This window comes from Mastacembelus armatus, chromosome 8 (genome assembly GCF_900324485.2).
Source record: "Mastacembelus armatus chromosome 8, fMasArm1.2, whole genome shotgun sequence".
NCBI lineage: Eukaryota > Metazoa > Chordata > Actinopteri > Synbranchiformes > Mastacembelidae > Mastacembelus > Mastacembelus armatus.
This window is the reverse complement of record NC_046640.1, coordinates 6,964,159-6,984,850: the sequence shown is the minus strand read 5'-3', so window position 1 is coordinate 6,984,850 and position 20,692 is coordinate 6,964,159. Positions and strand designations below refer to the sequence as shown.

General features: G+C 38.9%; 1 protein-coding gene across 1 annotated transcript; it reads left to right on the top strand.

The window, feature by feature from the left end:
* The first annotated feature begins 3,935 nt into the window (after nt 1-3,935).
* LOC113141546 (transmembrane protease serine 9-like) lies at nt 3,936-19,167 on the top strand. The gene is made up of 14 exons (XM_026326023.1): nt 3,936-3,993; nt 8,375-8,395; nt 8,722-8,884; nt 9,529-9,797; nt 12,304-12,446; nt 12,530-12,821; nt 13,768-13,930; nt 14,475-14,746; nt 15,199-15,338; nt 15,422-15,707; nt 16,243-16,414; nt 16,755-17,008; nt 17,132-17,229; nt 17,662-19,167. Exons 1-14 carry the CDS (start codon nt 3,936-3,938, stop codon nt 17,959-17,961), a joined length of 2,631 nt encoding a protein of 876 aa, XP_026181808.1. The 3' UTR covers nt 17,962-19,167.
* Nucleotides 19,168-20,692: the final 1,525 nt, after the last annotated feature.

Sequence of the window (20,692 nt, the reverse complement as noted above, 5' to 3'; positions counted from 1 at the left end):
CAGATTCTAATTGACTTTGATTTATTAAAATGATGGGAAAGATTACCGGCTTCAAGAAGTGTCTGATTTATGACACTGGCACAGTTTCCTTCTCAGCGCCTGAGGCTTTTGATAAACTTGTTTGGCTACCACCTGTGATCAACTTTACCCTTGGTTTATACACTGCACACCTCCCATTTCTTTCTACTCTTATTTCACTGGTGTATATATAAGAGCATTTCACTTGTAGGTGTGTGAGGTTTACAGTGGATGTGGATAAATGGTTTCATATGAGAGGACCAACATGAACAATATTTCCAGTGGATGCTTTACTGACCTCGTTCCATTTACTGTAAATGGTTTCACTGGTTTTTCCAGCTCCTGTCGTGTTGACATTTCCTGGTGCTTTGCAGACTTTAGCTAAAAACTTCCTTATGTCAACTGGCAGATCCAGTTTGCCTTCACATATGAGATCATTACTCATGTTCCTGGAATAAACACTGCCATTGAAATTCCTTAATCATTTTGGACGTCCCATATTTCGCGCTGATGCTTAAGCACCGATACTGAGTGAATGATGCTTATGTAAGACGACCATGTTTTAATGGCAGAGCCTTTGAAAGTATTACCACCTGATACTGATCTGCAGAAATTTAACATCAAAGTGAAAGAAAATTTCTACAGAATATTCTGATTTAATTAGAAATGCAAAATCCATATTTGCTTAAGTATTCACTGTTGCACTGTTGTAGCATGTTTTATTTGGAGAGGGGTCACATATTGCATATTTAGTTACTGTATAAGGAGTTAGACGGTTTCACCTGATTGTAGCTACTATAATTACACCTGTATATGGAAGGTCCAGCATTGGGTGAGTCTGCCATGAAGGTAAAAGAACATCCCGGGTAAGTGCTTCCCAACTTTTACTTTATGCTTTTGCATTTATTATTTATCTGACATGTTTAGTTCACTGTTGCAGGTATGTAAGCATTACTTAAAGCTATCTACAGTGGGTATGGAAAATATTCAGACCCCTTTAAATTTTTCACTCTTTGTGTCATTGCAGACATTTGCCAAAATCAAAAAAGTTCATTTTATTTCTCATTAATGTACACTCAACTGAGCATCTCTGGAGAGACCTGAAAATGGCTGTCCACCAACGTTCACCATCCAACCTGACAGAACTGGAGAGGATCTGCAAGGAAGAATGGCAGAGGATCCCCAAATCCAGGTGTGAAAAACTTGTTGCATCATTCCCAAGAAGACTCATGGCCGTACTAGCTCAAAAGGGTGCTTCTACTCAATACTGAGCACAGGGTCTGAATACTTATGACCATGTGATATTTCAGTTTTTCTTTTTTAATAAATTTGCAAAAATTTCTACATTTCTGTTTTTTTCTGTCAAGATGGGGTGCTGAGTGTACATTAATGAGAAATAAAATGAACTTTTTTGATTTTGGCAAATGGCTGCAATGACACAAAGAGTGAAACATTTAAAGGGGTCTGAATACTTTCCGTACACACTGTATTTCAAGGACGTGTTACCTTTAATCTTGCCCTACGTTAACTATACATTAGTTACTTATAACATTAGCACAATATAGCCAGCAGTTTTAGCAAACTATTTAACTTCCACTGCTTCAAACTTTTGTATCATACATTACATTTCAACTGTATCTATTACCTGTAGCCAACTCAACTTCTGTCATCCCTTACTTTCATTTAAATAACTTGTTCAGGTCCAAAGTGGAGAAAATATGTAATCTGGCCCTCAGATTTATCTGGTGACCCTCTTGGGGCACTACATGGTCCCCTCATGTTTAGAAATGTCACAAAATACACATTTATGTTGCCTTGATTCAACTTTGTAAAACATTACAAGGCTATGTCTTATGTGTTACATTTGCCTGTGATTCAGCTTGTTAGCTGTTATTAGACTTTTCGTATTTAAAATGCTCACCTGAGATGTTCTTTCGTCATGTCTGATACACAGAGATTAGTAGTTTTAAGATGTAAACTGTGACGTTTGGCTTTTAGGGTTTCAACATATTTTTCTGGTGTCACTTGTTCTGAAAGCAGTGACGGATGAAGCTGACAAGGTCTCAAAGTCATTTGTTTACTGGAAATCTGATGCAGTTTGACAAGTTAAATCCTGAGCTGATAACAGACCCATTGAGACATTTCTCCATGTCTCCATCCAGATGCTATTGAAAATAGGTGGCGGTCAAACGTGAACTGTCATTCATTCTGCCGGTCAGTGTCAGTCCAGGGCCTGATCAGTGATATGTTCATTCTTCACATACACATAATAAACAGCATACTGGAAATACTGGCTGTTGACTGAAACCATAAAGGTCTGATTGGCCGGTCTTGTGAGTAACTCCTCAGCTTTAGTCACATATTTTCTTCACCTGATCATTGTTGAAAAGGCTGATCTGTTTTCCAGTTAAACATTTGTGCTTGTATTTTTTTTAAAATTCTTTAATACAGTACTCACATGTATACCAACACAGTACTTATTCCTTCTGTTCCTGTGCCTTCTTCATTCAGTGAAAAATGGTTTAAAACATATTACCAGTTTTATCTGAAGAGCTAGAAAAGGTAAATAAGAACATTTTCCCATCATGTAACCATGTGAACATGAGTTGAGGAAGCAACTAAGTGACTTGGCAGTCACACTTACCCACGATTCCTTATCCAATAACAGGAAGAATTATTACAGCAACCAGTAATTACTGTAGCTGTGTACAACAAAAAAATATTCAGATCCAGATACTGTCCATTGCCAGTTGTCCGGGGCCAGTTGTTGCATTCAAAGACTTGTAAGTGAATTTGGCTTGTGTTTTGTTTAGTGATGTAACAGACAAAGACTCACATTCATACCACAGGCACTAATTAATCTATGCTAAGCTATTAACCTGCATGTCTTTGGGCTGCGGCAAGAAGATGGAGTACCTGAAGAAAATCCACACAGACGGGAGAAAATGCAAACCCATGCTCATACCCATTCAGAGTTATTATACAGCAGGTCTTCTACAGTAATATGATATTTAATTTGGCAATCCAAAGTTAGTTTTGGAGTACTACTTGTACTTATAAAATGAAAAAGAACAAACTTAAAATAAAAGTAATAAAAGTTACCACTAGTGTATTATGTATCTACGGCAGGTTTAAACTCCGACTTCAACCAATAATGAACTGAAAGTCATTATTGGTTATGAACCTTCAGGGTGTTTTTCAGCTGCAGGGACAGGACGACTGGTTGCAACGGTTCATAACCAAAGTCATTATGTTCTGAACAAGTGTAAATAGGACATCTGAGTGGTAAAACAAATAGAGGTATATGAAAAAATGCAAGTTGTAAAAACTGTTCAGGTACATCTGACAGGAGATCAGATAATTTAAACCAGACTTTGGTGCTGGAATGTTGTCAAGTGAGATTTAAATACCAGTGACATGTTTGTACACATCTGCTCATTAAGTTGTTTTTTCTTTTCATTCTACTTTGTGGATGAAGACTCAGCTAAACACTCCACACCTATGTATTATGAACTAATACATAAAGCATCACGTACTGAGAAGAAAGTTTTTAAATATGTCACATTTTTTATATTCTTCAAAGTAGCCAATATTTGTTTGATGAAAACTTTGGGTTTAAGAAAGTCACTTGGTTAAGGCCTGCCAATATAAAAAAATGGAATATGGGGTAGGATGAAGTGAAAAATCTAAGTATCTCAAAACTGTACAGCTCTTAGTAACAAGGTAAATGTACTTGTACTCTACTCTATCAATTGTTGGTCTGACAGGTGATGTTTACTTAAGCAGGTATTTGTGGCGAGGTGTTGGGTGTGTTTGAAAGGTAGGTGGGTAGGTTTTTAGGGGATGGAGAGAGAGAAGGAGGGAGGAGATAAAAAGGTTTTTACCAGAGCAGATCAGATGGTAAGAGACTTTCTGTTATGGCTTACTACAAGGTGATCTATGTTGCTGCTCTGCTGCTGACATTCCTGACAGGAGGTAAGGACCAATCCAGTTTGGAAGTTTTTTTGTTTCTTGTTTTTAAGTTATATGGTAACACCATATATGTAGCCTCCTGATTGCTCCTAATGTGGAGCCTGGGCTAACAATTTATCACACTGGTGATTGACAATTACACCTGATGAAGCTGATATAAATATACCACTTGCAGAAAATGCTTAAATAAATAATAATTAATTTTAAGAGCCATTAAAAGCCTAACTAATTACATTTAGTTGTACTCAGTTTGACTGTTAAAACAGTTCAGTACTATTTTCTGTCAAAGATAGATAGATAACACACCACTTCATAAGCCGTTACACTGAGAAATGAATGGGGTTGTGTCTGAGTTTGATTTTATTAGAAATCACTTAAAAATAGTTTAAAAATACTGTAGGACTTCAATTCTTCACTCAAATCTTAAGGGGATTTGGTATTAGTAAAGGAGTAATACGTGTAAATGTTAAAGATTTTCTAATTGGTTGACACTAACACGGTGAGAAATGGGGGAAAAAAATCTCTTTAGTTTACGCTTTAAAGGATTATTTGTGGCCTCACATTAAACTATTTACAGACATTTAGTGTTAACAGTTACATAGATAGAATAAAATGTCATTAAGACATTTTAGTCCTTTAAAATAAGAAACTGTAGTTTAATTTTAAAACCCTTGGAAATGTCTAAGTTTTTTCCATTTTGTAAATTCTTAACTGAAAGTAAAATTAAAGACAAGACAATTCAAACAACTTTATTGATTTGAGAGGGAACTGTTTGCTTTTACAGTTGTCCTCAACAATAGGACTAAAGGAAAAGTTGTAAAACTGAATACAACTGCAAATAATATAACAACAACAACACCTGGCATCTCTTAAGGATACCAAAGGCACCCTTTAGGGTCTTTATGAGATGAAGAGAGTACCTGTAATGTATTTTCCATCCTGGATTGAGGAAGTGTTACAGTTCTTTCTTTTTAAGACACAAAGAAATCCTTTCTGCCACCTGTTGCTTTGTATAAGGAAACTGGGTAAAAAGGAGAAAGAACATGTGAAATTGTAATATAGTTCAGACCTTCATAAATCAAAAACAATCTCATTATGAAGAACAAGTACATACTGTCTTAAATTTGGGAATTTTGTCTTACTGCTGGGATGGTAGTTGCAGCAATTACCAGCACTTGAAAGAGACAAAACACACACTCTGTTGGCCACACCTCAACTTCAGTGACCTGGTGTTTAAAATAAAGGCCACAGTGTCATGTCCCCCACCGAGAACAAAAATTAATTTCCCGGTCTTGGTAGGATATACAAATATGCAAATATAAATAATGCAAATGCAAATGTAACTGTAAAAAAATAAGGAGGCTTTTTGAGTAAATCATTCAGCCTAGATATCATTCTGTCTATAACTTCCTTAACTAACTTCAAGCAGGTTTACAGTTTGGTTACTTTAAGGTAGACATCGTTCACAGTGACTTGACAAAATCTACTAACAACATTTTAAAATGTCTGCAGTGAAGTGCCACAAGCATGAACAAAGTCATATATATAAATACCTTTTTAGACTCAACAAATTGTTTTTAAGAGTTTTGGTGAGTATGCAAATGATTATTAGTGGCTTTAATTTGAGCCGTTACAGTTTCTATAACATCTAATGAATCATTTGTTCATAAATTGCAAATGCTTCAACTTGATTTAAGGGATGTTTGTCACAGTGTCACAGCACTATAACACATTGTGACCACAGAGCACAGCTGATAGAAATGTGTAAAGTAGGTGGATTCTTGGGTGGATCGAGATGCAACCAAACTTTAAGTCCTCCAATGCAAAACTGATTCGGATTGTAAAGTTTTTACTGATGAATGTCTGTTGACTTAACAGTTAATCATACACACCCAGAAACCCTCATATGTCACTATACTGTATGTTGGAGTAAAGCTGAACACATGGACTCAGCCTGGGTGACTTTTGTTTTTTTTTACATTGACGTATTCAAATCATTGACCAAAAACTTTATTCCGACATCACTTTTGATGAACTATTACGTAAACTACACAGACACTTGCATTTTTGCAAAACAATTCTCCAACAAACCACAATCTGATCATACTGTAAAAGAGCTTGTTCTTCAAACCTTCATTTGAACCTACTCAGTATTTTTCTTGCCAAGACAAAACAAATTGGAGCTGCACAGAGGTTCAATAAGATACTTCTGTAACTTCTAAAACGAAAGAACACGCCAACAAAACACAGACATGCATCTGTAGTCTGAAGATGGAAATTAAAATGGCACTTTAGTTATTTATTTATTACAAATATTTCTTAGGCTTATGAAATACAGTGAGAAGGTGTTTCTTTTTTACCTTTGTCTTCTCAGTGTCATACAATGTTCGCCCTCTAAGTATATTGGCTTACTCAAAGGCACCTAACTAGTGATAATGAAGCAGCGGCTGTACTTCTTCACCCAGAATTTTTATGGTGGATGTAGAAACCTTTGGTCGGCAGCCAGTTTCACTAATGTTGAATCCATTATTTCAAAGACTGACATGTCCAGGGCTAGACTTATTTCATCCTCGTTTCCCTCACCTGTGTCTTTTCCTTGCGTCTTAGTTCCGTGCACATAAGATGCAAGGAAAAGAAGCAAGGGCTTAGACATTTAGACATTCACACAGTGTATTTCAGCATTGTGTCTAAGAAAGATTTCAACTGGCAGTCAATTATTGTAATAGGCATCACCTACAGTCAGTAAAAACCTCTCAGTCTACTAAGATAACTCCACATTGTTTCCTGCATTTCACTCTGAACAATGCGAGTGTCCTGAGTCTGACAGCAAAACAGGCGGTAAAACCAGTTGGACGACACACTAGAAAGCATGTCACTAAGCAACAAGCTGATCAACATCACGACGTGTGTGCAGAGCACCCCTCTCACTTATCTCACTTGAAAATTACAACATAGTCATTGTTTGTCAGTGCTGACTCCTATCATTAATGTAATTAAAATGTCAGCTTTGATGTATTCTTTTCTTTTTTTAGAAGCACTAATAAAGTCAACAGTTAATGATGGGCTGCCATGACGCTTTGTCACGCTTTGATAAATTCATTCTAAACCTCATTTTTTTGTTTAGCAATAATGCGTTGCATTATGGGACATGTAGGATAGAGTGTTTTTGGAGTTTGACTCAAACTCAAAAACTAAAAGTCAGGATAAAAGTAAAGAAAGACTAGATTAATTTGCAACTGTACTCCTCATCGCACAATCACCTGGAGTCATTATTAAGACAATTTAACATTTAATTATTGCGACAGCAGATGATTGATTTGATATCGAAAACATTTGTTAGAACATTGGACCACATATTCAGCATATGCTCTAACTGAATTGAAACTGCATAGTGCAGTAACACTGACTGGTGGTCCCACAGCCATCACCAAATAGGTCCATACAAAGACATCTTCCAACATGTCACTGCCTGCCTGTTAAAATGCATAAAACTGAGGCCACTGTGACCCAACTCAGGGACAGGACAGGGACAGGCAGCAGTAAATAGATATTTAACAAGACTGACCCCAGTATTCCACAGTGACATGACATTTTACTTTGGTGGTATTGCACTTTCATTAGGACCCCATGTGAGATTTTGTTATTATCTGCACTTTTAATTTGGCAATGTGGGTGAGGCTTGGCATGGTACCTATAATAGAAACCAGCTTTGCACATATTATTTTATTTTGTTATCTTTGAGGTAAGGACCAAACTTTGATTCTATCAGATCTATATGTGTAATCTTATATACCAGGACTAGATAATGGATATGATTTCAGCCTGAAAAAACATACAGGTTTTCTTAATAGTCAGAAAATTAAAAGCTAATTTTATTAGCAATAGTGTGCTGTAAATTACAGGATGGCACAGCACAAAGTCTGATTATTGATGGCTGCCGTGCTCTGCCATTTTTGAAGGAATGACTTCAGAAACAAACTCCTTGGATGGAAACATGCAAGAAATATTGATCTGCATTATGGCTGTTTGCATTTCATCACATCCATTATAAATATACCTTGTTTCACACCTTGTAAGCTCTATACTGGTCAGTGCTGCAGTGTCCTTAATTGTGCCTTTGTCTTGTACATCATCTGACTGTCTGCACTGCTTGCACACATGTACTTGTTTACCTTTACTAATATATAGGCCTCTCAGTCTAATTATTGGATATGTACACTTGTGTAGTTTTGTATTTTTTATTTAGCACCATGGTTCCTGGAGGAACATTCTTTAGGTTCATTATTCACTGTATTCACTGTGATGATGATAAAAGCCACTTGACTTGACCTGAATTGAAAATATTTATGCAGAATTGTCTGAAAAGTTTTTGTTTGTTTTTCAGAGGCACAATCACAACAAGATGGTGAGTGACAGCTTCCATGCAGACATACGTCTTTACTGCTACTGCACCTGTCATTTGTGATATTTTAAACATGTTGTTGATTCTTTCACTGGATAAAAAATGTTTATAGTTTCATTATTGTTAAGGTTCACGGTCAAACCCAGAACCTCACACTAAAGACTGCAAGTAGAAGAAATAAAGCATCTTGACAAATTATAAAACGAGATTAGTTTTACCTTCATTCCTCAGGAATGTTGACTCCCAGTTAATAATCTCAGGATTACAAACAGAAGCCACAGTGGTAATTTTTATTTATTATTATTTAATTACTGTCTATCTCTCTTTAGTGTGTGGTAAGGTTAAAATGAACTCCAGGATTGTTGGAGGGCAGGTGGCCCCACCAGGCAGCTGGCCCTGGCAAGCCAGTGTGGTCGGTCCTTCTGGTCACTACTGTGGAGGATCACTCATTAACAACGAATGGGTTCTGACTGCTGCACACTGCTTCCCAAGGTGAGTACTGAGGGTAGAGCCACGACAAAAAAAAACAAAACAACACACACATGCAAAAAGAGAGAGAGGCTCAACATGATCCAAATAGATACAAATATGCAAATAAAAGAAACGAAACAATAATACATTGTTTGTATTTTGGTGTCTTGCTCCTGTGAAAAAAGGTTAGGAGTTCTTTTATGTCTCTGTGCCCCCCAGCACCTGCATGTATTGCCACAAAATCATGTATTTACATACTGCCACCTACTTTTTAATGTTCTGTAGTTATAAAATTGATTCAGTTTCTCTTCCTTCAACTTCACAAGTTGTGGCCATTAATAAATTATGCTGTTCACTTCATATGGCCCTAAATAAATGTTTTCTATGGGTGGGTCCACTGCCACAGATGAAAAAAATGGGGCTATATGTGTAACTGAAGGCCACAAATTAATAGTTTGAGAAAACAGCAGATGGGGGACTTAATGAAGTAAGGTTAAGGATATACAAACGTGAGTCATAATTTGAGAATACAAATGACTTGATATCTTGAGAGAGTATCTCTCTGCTGAAGAGCTATCAAGACATTTGACTAGACATTACTTATAAAGTGCTCTTAAATTCAGCCCTGCTTTTATGTTATTTTGTTTCTCTTCTTATTACCTCAGCACCAGCACAAACAACCTGTTTGTCTATTTGGGTCGCCAAAATCAAACGGGACCCAACCCCAACGAGGTGGCTCGGACAGTAACGCAGATCACCGTACATTCCAGTTATAATGGCGTTACCCATGACAACGACATCTGCCTCCTGAAGCTCTCCTCACCAGTGACTTTCACCGACTACATTCAGCCGGTCTGCCTGGCAGCCCCAGGCAGCACCTTCTACAGCGGCACTAACACCTGGGTCACTGGCTGGGGCAGGACTTCCTTTGGAGGTGGGTACAACCAAGTGGAGTAGATTTATTGAAAGCATGACTACAGTATTTACAACAACTATGTTTTCCACATAGTCAAATGAGAAAAGTTTTTTACAGTATAACTTTACAATAAGAGTACAACTCATATACTTAATAATGTTTAGCTAATACATAATTGAAACTTTAGGCTTTCGGGACACTGAATGTCACCTCGCCCGAGGTCTGGAACTAGAGGTAACTAGAGATAGTCGGGCTCGCCTCCACACAGCCTGGGCTCTGGAACCCAACTCCTTAAGAGGGGCTGGACTCTCGTCTATTCTGGAGTTGCTGGCGAGGCTGTGCCCATGTGGGCAATGACAGTGACATTAAGAGGAACAGCCTCCCCAGTCTGAACCCAAGCAGTGTTCTGTTGTTGGACTTCTGTGCTAGTTACAGCTTGTCCATAACAAACACCTTGTTCGTACATAAGTGTGTCCATCAGTGCACATGGCACCAGGACACCCTAGGCCAGAGGTCGATGATTGACTTTGCGGTCGTGCCTTCTGACCTTCGGCCATATGTCTTGGACACTCGAGTGAAGAGAGGGCTGAGCTCTCAATTGTTCACCACCTAGTGGTGAGTTGGATCTGCTGGCGGAGGAGGAAGCAGGACAGACTCGGCAGACCTAAACATATTGTGAGGGTCTGCTTGGAATGATTCGACTACACTTGGACACTTAAAGTAAGTCAGTGGTTCTCCCCATCCTCAAGGCAGGATGCCCTGCTTGTTTTCCAACTACATTCCTCTCCAAAAGTATTGGAACAGTGAGGGCAGTTCATTTATTTTTGCTGTTTACTGAAGACATTTGGGTTTCACATCAAAAGATGAATATGAAACAAGATCAACATTTACATCTGGATCAGAAACACAACTTAGAAGAGCCCACTTCTGATTGGCTGAACACACCTGATCCACATAATCAGGGGTGGGTAGGACAGGGATAGCTGGAAAACAAGCAGGGCAGAGTGTCTTGAGAACCAGGATTGAGAACCACTGAAGTAAGTCAAGCTGAAAAAGGAGTCCTGTTGAGCCTGGCTGACTTGGGGGACTCCTGAGGCAGCTGATGGGTACCGGCAGGCCAAGCATGCTGTGACCAGGGCACTTATGGAGGCAGAAACTCAGGTCTGGGAGGAGTTTGGCGAGGCCATGGAGGAGGACTATTTCCAAGAGATTCTGGCAAACCATTCAGCGCCTCAGGAGGCGGAATCAGTACTCTGCCAACACTGTTTACAGTGGAAGTAGGGAGCTGTTGTCCTCGACTGGAGACGTTGATGGATCCATCCACCACCCAAGCTAAACTCACTCATATAATCCAAAAGCTCTACAGTAGATGAGATCCGCCCTGAGTATTTTAAGTCTCTGGATGTTGTGGGCCTGTCTTGGCTGACATGTCTCTGCAACACTGTGTGGCGATCAGGGACAGAACCTCTGGACTAGCAGACCAGTCCCCCCAACCCCACAGAAGGGGGACTGGAGGGACCACCACCCCACTCCAAATTTGTTTAATTCCAATTACACAAAGGTGCATTTCACACCAAGGCATTTGATCCAGCCTCTGAGCACAGAACCTGTTCTCATGCAAATATGAAACTTATTTTTCAATAAAACTTTCCACTGATATACTGCTACATGACCCATTTGTAATTAAGTTACATTTATAAACTAGCTAATGGATATAGTTAAAACGGTGGTCTATAATAATAGTGCTCCAAAGCCAAAATCATTGATCAGGTGCAGTTTGACAACTTAAAATAGTATGGGTGACCCAATAAACTGACTAAAACGTATAAAAGGGACATGTGAAGTGTGTGAACAAATATTTTATCTTCATTGCAAATATTGATTTAAATTTCTATATGGGCTTTTTTGTTGCTTTTGTTAGTGCATTTCTGTCTTTGATTATGTTTTACTGCCACCCATCTGTAGCACAGTGGAACAGCATGAAAATTAAAATACAGTATGTATAATGTTGGTGCATCCTCATGCATGTGCACAATACAAATAAGTGATTCACTTGTAAAACATCACTCCACTGATGAGAAACCTCATAGCTGCCTTCACATCAAAAAGCTTCATTTTTATGAGGAGCATGAATGTGCTCAATGCCAGCTGCTGAAATTTATTCTTCACTTTTGTTGAGAATTTATTTTACTGATGTTAACAACATAAACAGCGTCAACAACCTCAGATTAATAATAACTGTTTTTAATTGGAACCGGTGTCCCTCTCTCAGCCCTCTTTGTGATATTGGGTTCCATGACTTTATTTTGAGGGTCGACTGTTGTTAAATCTACAGCAGAAATGTCTACTTGTTAATATAATGGGCTAAGAGATTTATAACCACTGACATGGCCCTTTAGGTTCAGGTAGTCTAAGTGGATTACAGACTTACTTCGTATGTGATTTTCATTTGTCAGTATCATCTTCAATAGTCTATTTGGTGTGAAACCAAATGTTTATCAAACTGTATTTGTGTCTCTTTAAGGTGTTCCTTCACAGAACCTAATGGAAGTTGAGGTTCCAGTTGTGGGGAACAGACAGTGTACCTGTGATTATACAGATATAAACACAATCACAAACAACATGATGTGTGCTGGGTTAAGTGCTGGAGGGAAGGACTCTTGTCAGGTGATCATTTTTACACCAGTTTGTGTGTCATGTGTCCTTTGCCCTACAAAGTTTGCGTCTTCTAAAAGTTGCTCTGCTTACAGGGGGATTCGGGCGGCCCAATGGTGAGCAAGCAGAATGGTCGCTGGATTCAGGCTGGAATTGTGAGTTTTGGAGAAGGCTGCGCTGATCCCAATTTCCCAGGCGTCTACACCAGAGTGTCAAATTATCAGGCCTGGATCAACAGTCATATCACCAGCAACCAGCCAGGCTTCATGAGCTTCACATCCACAGGGACTGACAGTGATCTCGGTGCTACCTGTGCAACCCCGACAAAAACTCCAATCCCCACCACTTCAACAACAACAACAACAACAACAACAACAGCAACCAGCTGTGAGTGTCTGCTATATCCAGAGGTTGTGAATTGATCAAACAAATGTTAATGGTGTAGTTAAATTAGACATTTCAGAATCAAGATCAGCTTTATTGGCACACAGGGAATTTGACTCCAGTTCACTAAGTTTTCTCTATACAAAAAATGAACACAAAAGGTTCAACTTTAGAAAGGAAGATGGGAAAATATGTACAAGAATCTTAATGAATATTTTTATATATACAGTATATACAATCTGTGAGCTAGTTCAAATTCAGAGCGCAAGGATTTAAGTATAATAGTGAGTATAACTGTAACAGTGGTGTGACACCTTACATGAGGTAGGTACAGAGGGCATACAGTGTTATTACACAGTGGTCATTATTACCACTCTATGACATTATGAGTTCATCAGAGAAATGTCCATCAGAGCAGCAGCCTGGGGAAAAAACGGACTCTAAGCTGGGTGGTTTTGGCGTACAGTGCTCTGTAGAGTCTGAACAGCTTGTGTCCACGGTGTGAGGGGTCTGCAGAGATGCTCCTTCCCCATTTCCTGAGCATGGATCAGTGCAGGTCTTGGATGGAGCCCTGATGATTCTCTGCAGACCACCACATTCTCCGTTGCAGTCTGGAAACGTTATCTGTTTCCATTCATACACACGTCTTTGCTTCACTGCTCCTGTCCTGATATTTTAAACACGTTGTTGATTCTTTCACTGGATAAAAATGTTTATAGTTTCATTATTGTTAAGGTTCACTGTCAAACCCAGAGCCTCACACTAAAGACTGCAAGTAGAAGAAATGGAACATCTTGACAAATTATGAAACAAGATTAGTTTTACCTTCATTCCTCAGGAATGTTGACTCCCAGTTAATAATCTCACGATTACAAACAGAAGCCACAGTGGTAATCCAGGAAGAGGAGAGTATTTCTCACTCTGTTTTTTATTGTCTGTCTCTCTTCAGTGTGTGGTAAAGCTCCACGCAACACCAAAATTATTGGAGGGGAGGTGGCCCCACCAGGCAGCTGGCCCTGGCAGGTCAGTCTGGCCCTTCCTTTGGGCCACTTCTGTGGGGGATCACTCATTAACGAAGAATGGGTTCTGACTGCTGCACACTGCTTCCCACAGTGAGTACTGAGGGTAGAGCCAAGACAAAAAAACCTTAAAAAACAAGTGTGATGGTTTAAGACTATAGAGAGATTCAACATGGTCCAAAGAGCCACAAATCAGCAACAAAGAAACAAAATGCAAAACGATGCTACATGGTTCATGACCATTGTGCATCTCTTTTTAGTCTGGGTGTCTTGCACCTGTGTAGGAGGGTTGGGGGGCCTTTTACACATCAGTGTCGAAGGGCCTGTGGTCTCATAATCCAGCCATCTGTTTTACTCCAAATATAAATTATACATTGTAGGCTGACCTACCTACTAACTGATTTACTAAACTGTGGTTCCAAAAACTCTTTGAGCATATATAAGAGTGAGTTATAATTTAAAGATATAAATAACTTGGTAACGCATGGGATTATCACCCTGATGAACAGCTCTCAAGCCCCATGCCAACAGGGCACACATGACCTTGAAATGTGCTCAGTGCCTGCTAAAGTGCTCTTGAGTTCAGCTCTGCTCTTGATTTCTTTGTGTTATTTTGTTTCTCCTCTCATTACCTCAGCCCCAGCACAACTGATCTGGTTGTCTATTTGGGTCGTGAAAGTCAAAAGGGACCCAACCCCAATGAGGTGAATCGGACAGTAACACAGATCATCATACATGACAACTTCCACGAGCCAGTTCCTTTCAACAACGACATCTGCCTCCTGAAGCTCTCCTCACCAGTGACTTTCACCGACTACATTCAGCCGGTCTGCCTGGCAGCCCCAGGCAGCACCTTCTACAGCGGCACTAACACCTGGGTCACTGGGTTTGGTTTCACTGAAAATGGAAGTGAGTTGTAAAAACATCACTATGCTGCTCTAGTAGTGGTCAAAACTCCGCAGGGTGCTTAAATCAAAGGAGTTCATTTATAAGAGGAGCATAAATATGGTCATGACAAACAGTTCAACAAGTGTTGAAATTTATACAGATATTTTTGTCAAAACCTCAGATTATTAATAATGTTATTTTAATTGGATCCAGTGTCTGTGTCTTTGTGCTGTTTGAGAGTGATTCCACTTCTTTATTTTGAAGGTCGACTGTTGTTAAATCTACAGCAGAAATGTCCACTTGTTAATATAATGGGCTAAGAGATTTATAACCACTGACATGGCCCTTTAGGTTCAGGTAGTCTAAGTGGATTACAGACTTACTTCATATGTGATTTTCATTTGTCAGTATCATCTTCAATAGTTCAGTTTGTGTGAAACCAAATGTTTATCAAACTGTATTTGTGTCTCTAGCACTTGCACAGAACTTAATGGAGGTGGAGGTTCCAGTTGTGGGGAACAGACAGTGTACCTGTGATTATACAGATATAAACACAATCACAAACAACATGATGTGTGCTGGGTTAAGTGCTGGAGGGAAGGACTCCTGTCAGGTGATCATTTTTACACCAGTTTGTGTGTCATGTGTCCTTTGCCCTACAAAGTTTGCGTCTTCTAAAAGTTGCTCTGCTTACAGGGGGATTCAGGTGGCCCAATGGTGAGCAAGCAGAATGGTCGCTGGATTCAGGCTGGAATTGTGAGTTTTGGAAAAGGCTGCGCTGATCCCAATTTCCCAGGCGTCTACACCAGAGTGTCAAATTATCAGGCCTGGATCAACAGGCAGATCACCAGCAACCAGCCAGGCTTCATGAGCTTCACATCCACAGGGACTGACAGTGATCTCGGTGCTACCTGTGCAACCCCGACAACAACTTCAACCACCACCACTTCAACAACAACAACAACAACAACAGCAACCAGCTGTGAGCATCTGCTATATGTCTGTTAGCAGATTTTAACAGTGTGACTAAATTACACACTTTCTGATACAATCAGATATTTTATGTAGCCTGTCATTTTGCTCCAGCTTTTCATTAAGCTGTATAACAACTAAGTTTAAATGTGAGAGACAAAGTAGGTTTACAGCTGCATTAACTAACCTATGGACTGATTCTGTCTAAATTGGTTACAACTTGCGACAGAGTTTGCTTGGTTAGCTCAGACATCCAGGGTCTCTACAGTAACACTTCTGTTTGTTTTCTTCACTATTAGCTGATTGTCCGTGAGGGTTTTTCCAGCACTTTTAAACAAATGTTCTCACAATTCAGCCTGATATGTTGTGATGGCATGGGACATTTTGGATCTCTAGTGAAATTTTAAATAAAGTTATGTGGGTTTGAACAAAGTCTGAGTAAAAAAAAAAAAAAAAAAGATTTAGGTAATAATTCTACAACCTCTCTGTTTTACCCAAAATAAATAAATGATTTTCATCATTTAAATTTTTGCTTTTCTCTCCAGCTGTGGTTTGTGGCCAAGCTGCACTAAATTCTCGTATTTTGGGAGGATCCTTGGTGACGACAGATGGCTTGTGGCCGTGGATGGTGAGCCTCCAGAAATATGAAGTTCATGAGTGCAGTGGGACTTTGGTGGCCGTGGATGCCGTTCTGACCAATGCCAACTGTTTTTCAGGGTAAGACACCTTTACAGATATTGTGGATGTTGAAAGTCCAGTCTGCTCATTGTTTTAGCTGCTGTCCTATTTACTGACTACAGAACCAAATTGTGATCAATCCAGAAATGATAAAAGTGCCCAACAGAGGCACTGTCTCCTCCTGGTGTCTAGTGTTTTACAAAACTAGAGACCAGCTGTTTAAGAAAAAAAAAAAGAAAAAAAAAGAAATGTATGTTTGTGACATATTTTTAAAGGTTTCTGCCTTTAATGTAAATCCATCTTCAGTCTGAAAACAAGCAATAAACATTAGCTTTGAAAATCTCATCAGTCCTAATTGAGTTAATTTTGTCACCCACAGTACACCCGAAGTGTCTGAATGGACCGTGGTCTTGGGTCTTTTGAAACTGAATGGTTTCAATACCCATCGAGAGACACTGAGTGTGGCAAGTATCAGTCTGAGCAACCTGACTGGGACTAATATAGCAATTTTGCATCTAAAAACCAAACCAACCCTGTCTGACTACATCCAACCCATCTGCATGGCCACTGACAAAACCTTTACTGTGGGCACAACCTGCTGGGCTGCTGGCTGGAGCTCTGGGGAAGGAGGGGGTGAGTCTATAACACACAGTTTGACACAGTAATGCTAAACAATGTTAGGTTAGATAGGCAGTTCCAATCTGGATATGATTCAGGTGTTCAACTTCTCACCTTTTTTTATTTTTCAACCTTTAGAGGAACAAATCCTACAGGAGATCCAGACCTCGGTAGTGAATTGTGGAAGTACATCTACAAGCAGCAGCGTTTGTACAACATCTTTTACACTGAAACAGGTGAATAATAAGATTGTCATTAATATAACACACCTTTTATCTTTTTGTCATGATATATTTACAAACACAAGACCAAATTAGAGATGCTCACAAGTCAGGCTTTGCAAGTCCAAGTCAATTCCTAAGTCTCCTGTGGTTGAAAACTTTATTGACATATCTAAGGAATTTGAAGCATGTACTGCATTGTATACACTATTTTTTAAATCTATCTAGCATACTGTATCAGTGTTGATAGTCTTTGGTATGCAAAATCAAGTAACCACACTATATCCTTTTGTTACTTTTGATTTTAAGAAATGGTCCAACTTATTTTAAGGCATAAGAAAGAGCTGGCAATATAATGCATTTAATAAAAGGATGAGATGAAACTCAATGGGCACATCAGAATTAGAACTGGGTAAATACATGTTCAATCTTGGTTTGTTTGTTCAGGGTGATTCTGGAGGTCCCTTGATGTGTAAGCAGGACGGCTCCTGGTTCCAGGCAGCAGTGTTAACGGCTGAAAACAACTCCACCACGAAAACACGGGAAAGTTCACCAATGGTCTTCACAAATCTGAACAACTATCAGTCATTTCTGGTTCAGCAACTGGGGACACTTTTGTCACCGGCAGCCAGGAACACCACAACCACACCATCCACTACCTCAGCTCCCACTGGGGGCAGCCCTGTGTACTCCCCCCTCTTCTTCCATCTCCTTATACTTTTAATGGGTCTCTACATCTTTTTGTAGACACCGCCTACTTTACCACTAAATAATGATTTACTTATTGCAACTAAGTTTAAATGTGTGAGACAAAGTAGGTTTACAGCTGCATTAACTAATCTATGAACAGATTCAGTCTAAATAGGTGACAACTTGTGACAAAGTAGTGGAGTTTGCTTGGTTAGATCAGACATCCAGGGTCTTTACAGTAACACTTCTGTTTGTTTTCTCCACTATTAGCTGATTGTCCGTGAGTTTTCCCAGCACTGTAAGACAAGACATTCTCCTGGATTACACTGAAGGACGATAGTTTTACTATTCCAGTTCTATTTGTCTTTTACACAATTATCAATACACTGTTAAATGTGCCGAAAGTTGGGTGAGCATTCCTATGGAAGCTTAGTGTTCATGTGAAATGATATTTTGACTGAAGACTTGCATTGGGTAATGGGTCATGCTGCTGGGACCTGTGACTTATCTTTACAGTCCAACAGACCAGCTGCCTTATTAAAACACCATACACCTCAAGTTCCATTTGCTGGCACCTACTGCAGTATCTCCCAAGTTTTCTACCTAGTTCAGGTAGCATGGACAAAACCGATCTGCCAACCTCCCCTGCCTTGCATGACAGCTCTCCATAACTACACTTTTTCACCTCAGGATGTTTCTACTGCATCCGCCCATGCTACTGTCAGCTCCACTAAATACAAAATCTGCCTGCTTCTGACCACAGCACAAGGTCTGGTCTTATTAGTGGCAGCTATCTGCTTTAAAATTTTTCTTTCTTGACTCTCACCTGCCTTTATCTACAATGAAGGGTGTAAAATGAAGATTTTTTTTAAGCTGCACTAAACAGATGTATGTACTGTAAATGGTGTCTAACATTCAGGGTTTTGAAGCTACATAAACAATATTTGCACAACTGTTCTTTTATTTTGAAAAATCGGCACAGTGATATTTAATCATTGCACTGCCTTACTAATAAAGATTATTCTGTCCATTTCAAAAAGGAATGTGGTTGAAATGGGACTAATACATCTAATTTTACAAAAAGGAAAAAAAAAATCAATGATCACATGCACATGCCTTTATGACTGCCTGTTAATCTTTGCAATGGAAGAAAACTGTTTTATAAATGTGAAAGCACCGAACAGTTTTCCTGTTTATGCCATAATATTCTGCTTTTAAATAAATATCATGTTTGATTCAATGACATTTTACATCACACTTTGTATGCACTTTTCGTTAATACCTACAAAATTAAAGAAATATGTACTGTACTGAAAATGTTTTGTACACGTGTCTGTTTACTATGACATATAACCTACAAAAACCAGAATGTATAAATAACTGCTCAAAACTATTTTGCATGTCCAACCTTTTCTAAAATGAATGTACAAATCTAGCAATAGTCAATATTTTTAATGGTAATACATTTCATGAAAAGATCAAAAACAATATCAATTCATCCACATACAAGGTTGTGATACCCCCAAATATTCACTAGAGCATTATGGATTAACCCACCACTGAAAATAGTCTCCATCACATACAGTAGTTACGCCTCTTTGATGAAAAAGCTACAATGTCCAGGAGTTTCTGGAAATTACTGAACCTTTTTTAAATGTACACCAAATATTTTTCACATTTTAAAGATTTTGTAGAACCCAATTGACTTGGAGCTAAGAGCCACAGATTAGGGAGATTGAGAGATGGACGAGCATCCACACACTATGATAAAACTATTTAGATTAGGTTTGGCTCTGCATGTTGGAGTTGTTGTTAATGAGAACATTGAATAACACCAACCTTATGCTTTAACTTAATAAACCATTATCAAAATACAGAATCTGAAAGGCACTTCCAACAAAACCAGGTACTGGACTCAGTTTGCAGTAAGCAGAAAGGGCCTGGTGGATTATCCTGCTGATAAATACAGTACTGTGAAATAACATCCATTTGAACATTTAATCGAAATAAACCGCAAAATACAAAAGGTGTCAGATTTTTATAGTATTAGAAAACAGTTGGTGTTCAGAGATTTGATCTGTCCTTTTACTGGTGTGTTATGTGAGCACTCAATGTATAAAACACACTCTCATCTTCATATCAAAAACTCTGATTTAAGGCCCCTGATCACTGCTGGAGCAGCAGAAAAACTGCTCAAATGTCATATCCTCGTTCATCACCTCTATTTGCTGTAATTGTAGTTTTCCTTCTAAATAGCCTACTGTATTTTTTACACTATAAGTCACACTTTTTTTTTACCCTTCTGGCTTGTAAAGCAATTTATATAGCGAAGCGACTTATATGTGTATATTTACAGTCATTTTGTCGAGTTGTCACTCGTGTTAGATGACACTCTTGACTCAGCTGAAATTAATATTGTACCGCTGAAAAGGTAAAAACGTTTATGATCAGGCTGAATGCAAACTCCTGGTGTAACACAAGTGAAAATGCCGCCAAAAAACCTAATAAGAATTAGGACTACTCTTCTTGCTGAACAGAAAAAACAGAACAGTCAGCTGTGGAAGAACAGGTCGAGGTGGAGGAGTAGCTGCAATCATCCACAACAACACAACTACAACAAATCCACTGCCATGGTGAGATCTCATGGGTCACCTTTTCTAATCACACATGGACTTTGAAGAATTAAAAAAGGACTTTTAAGCCAATTCCTCAGGTACTGCATGGACTTGTTTTTTGTCCACTTCCATCTGCCATACACAGCCTGTTCTCACCCCCACATCATTAAATA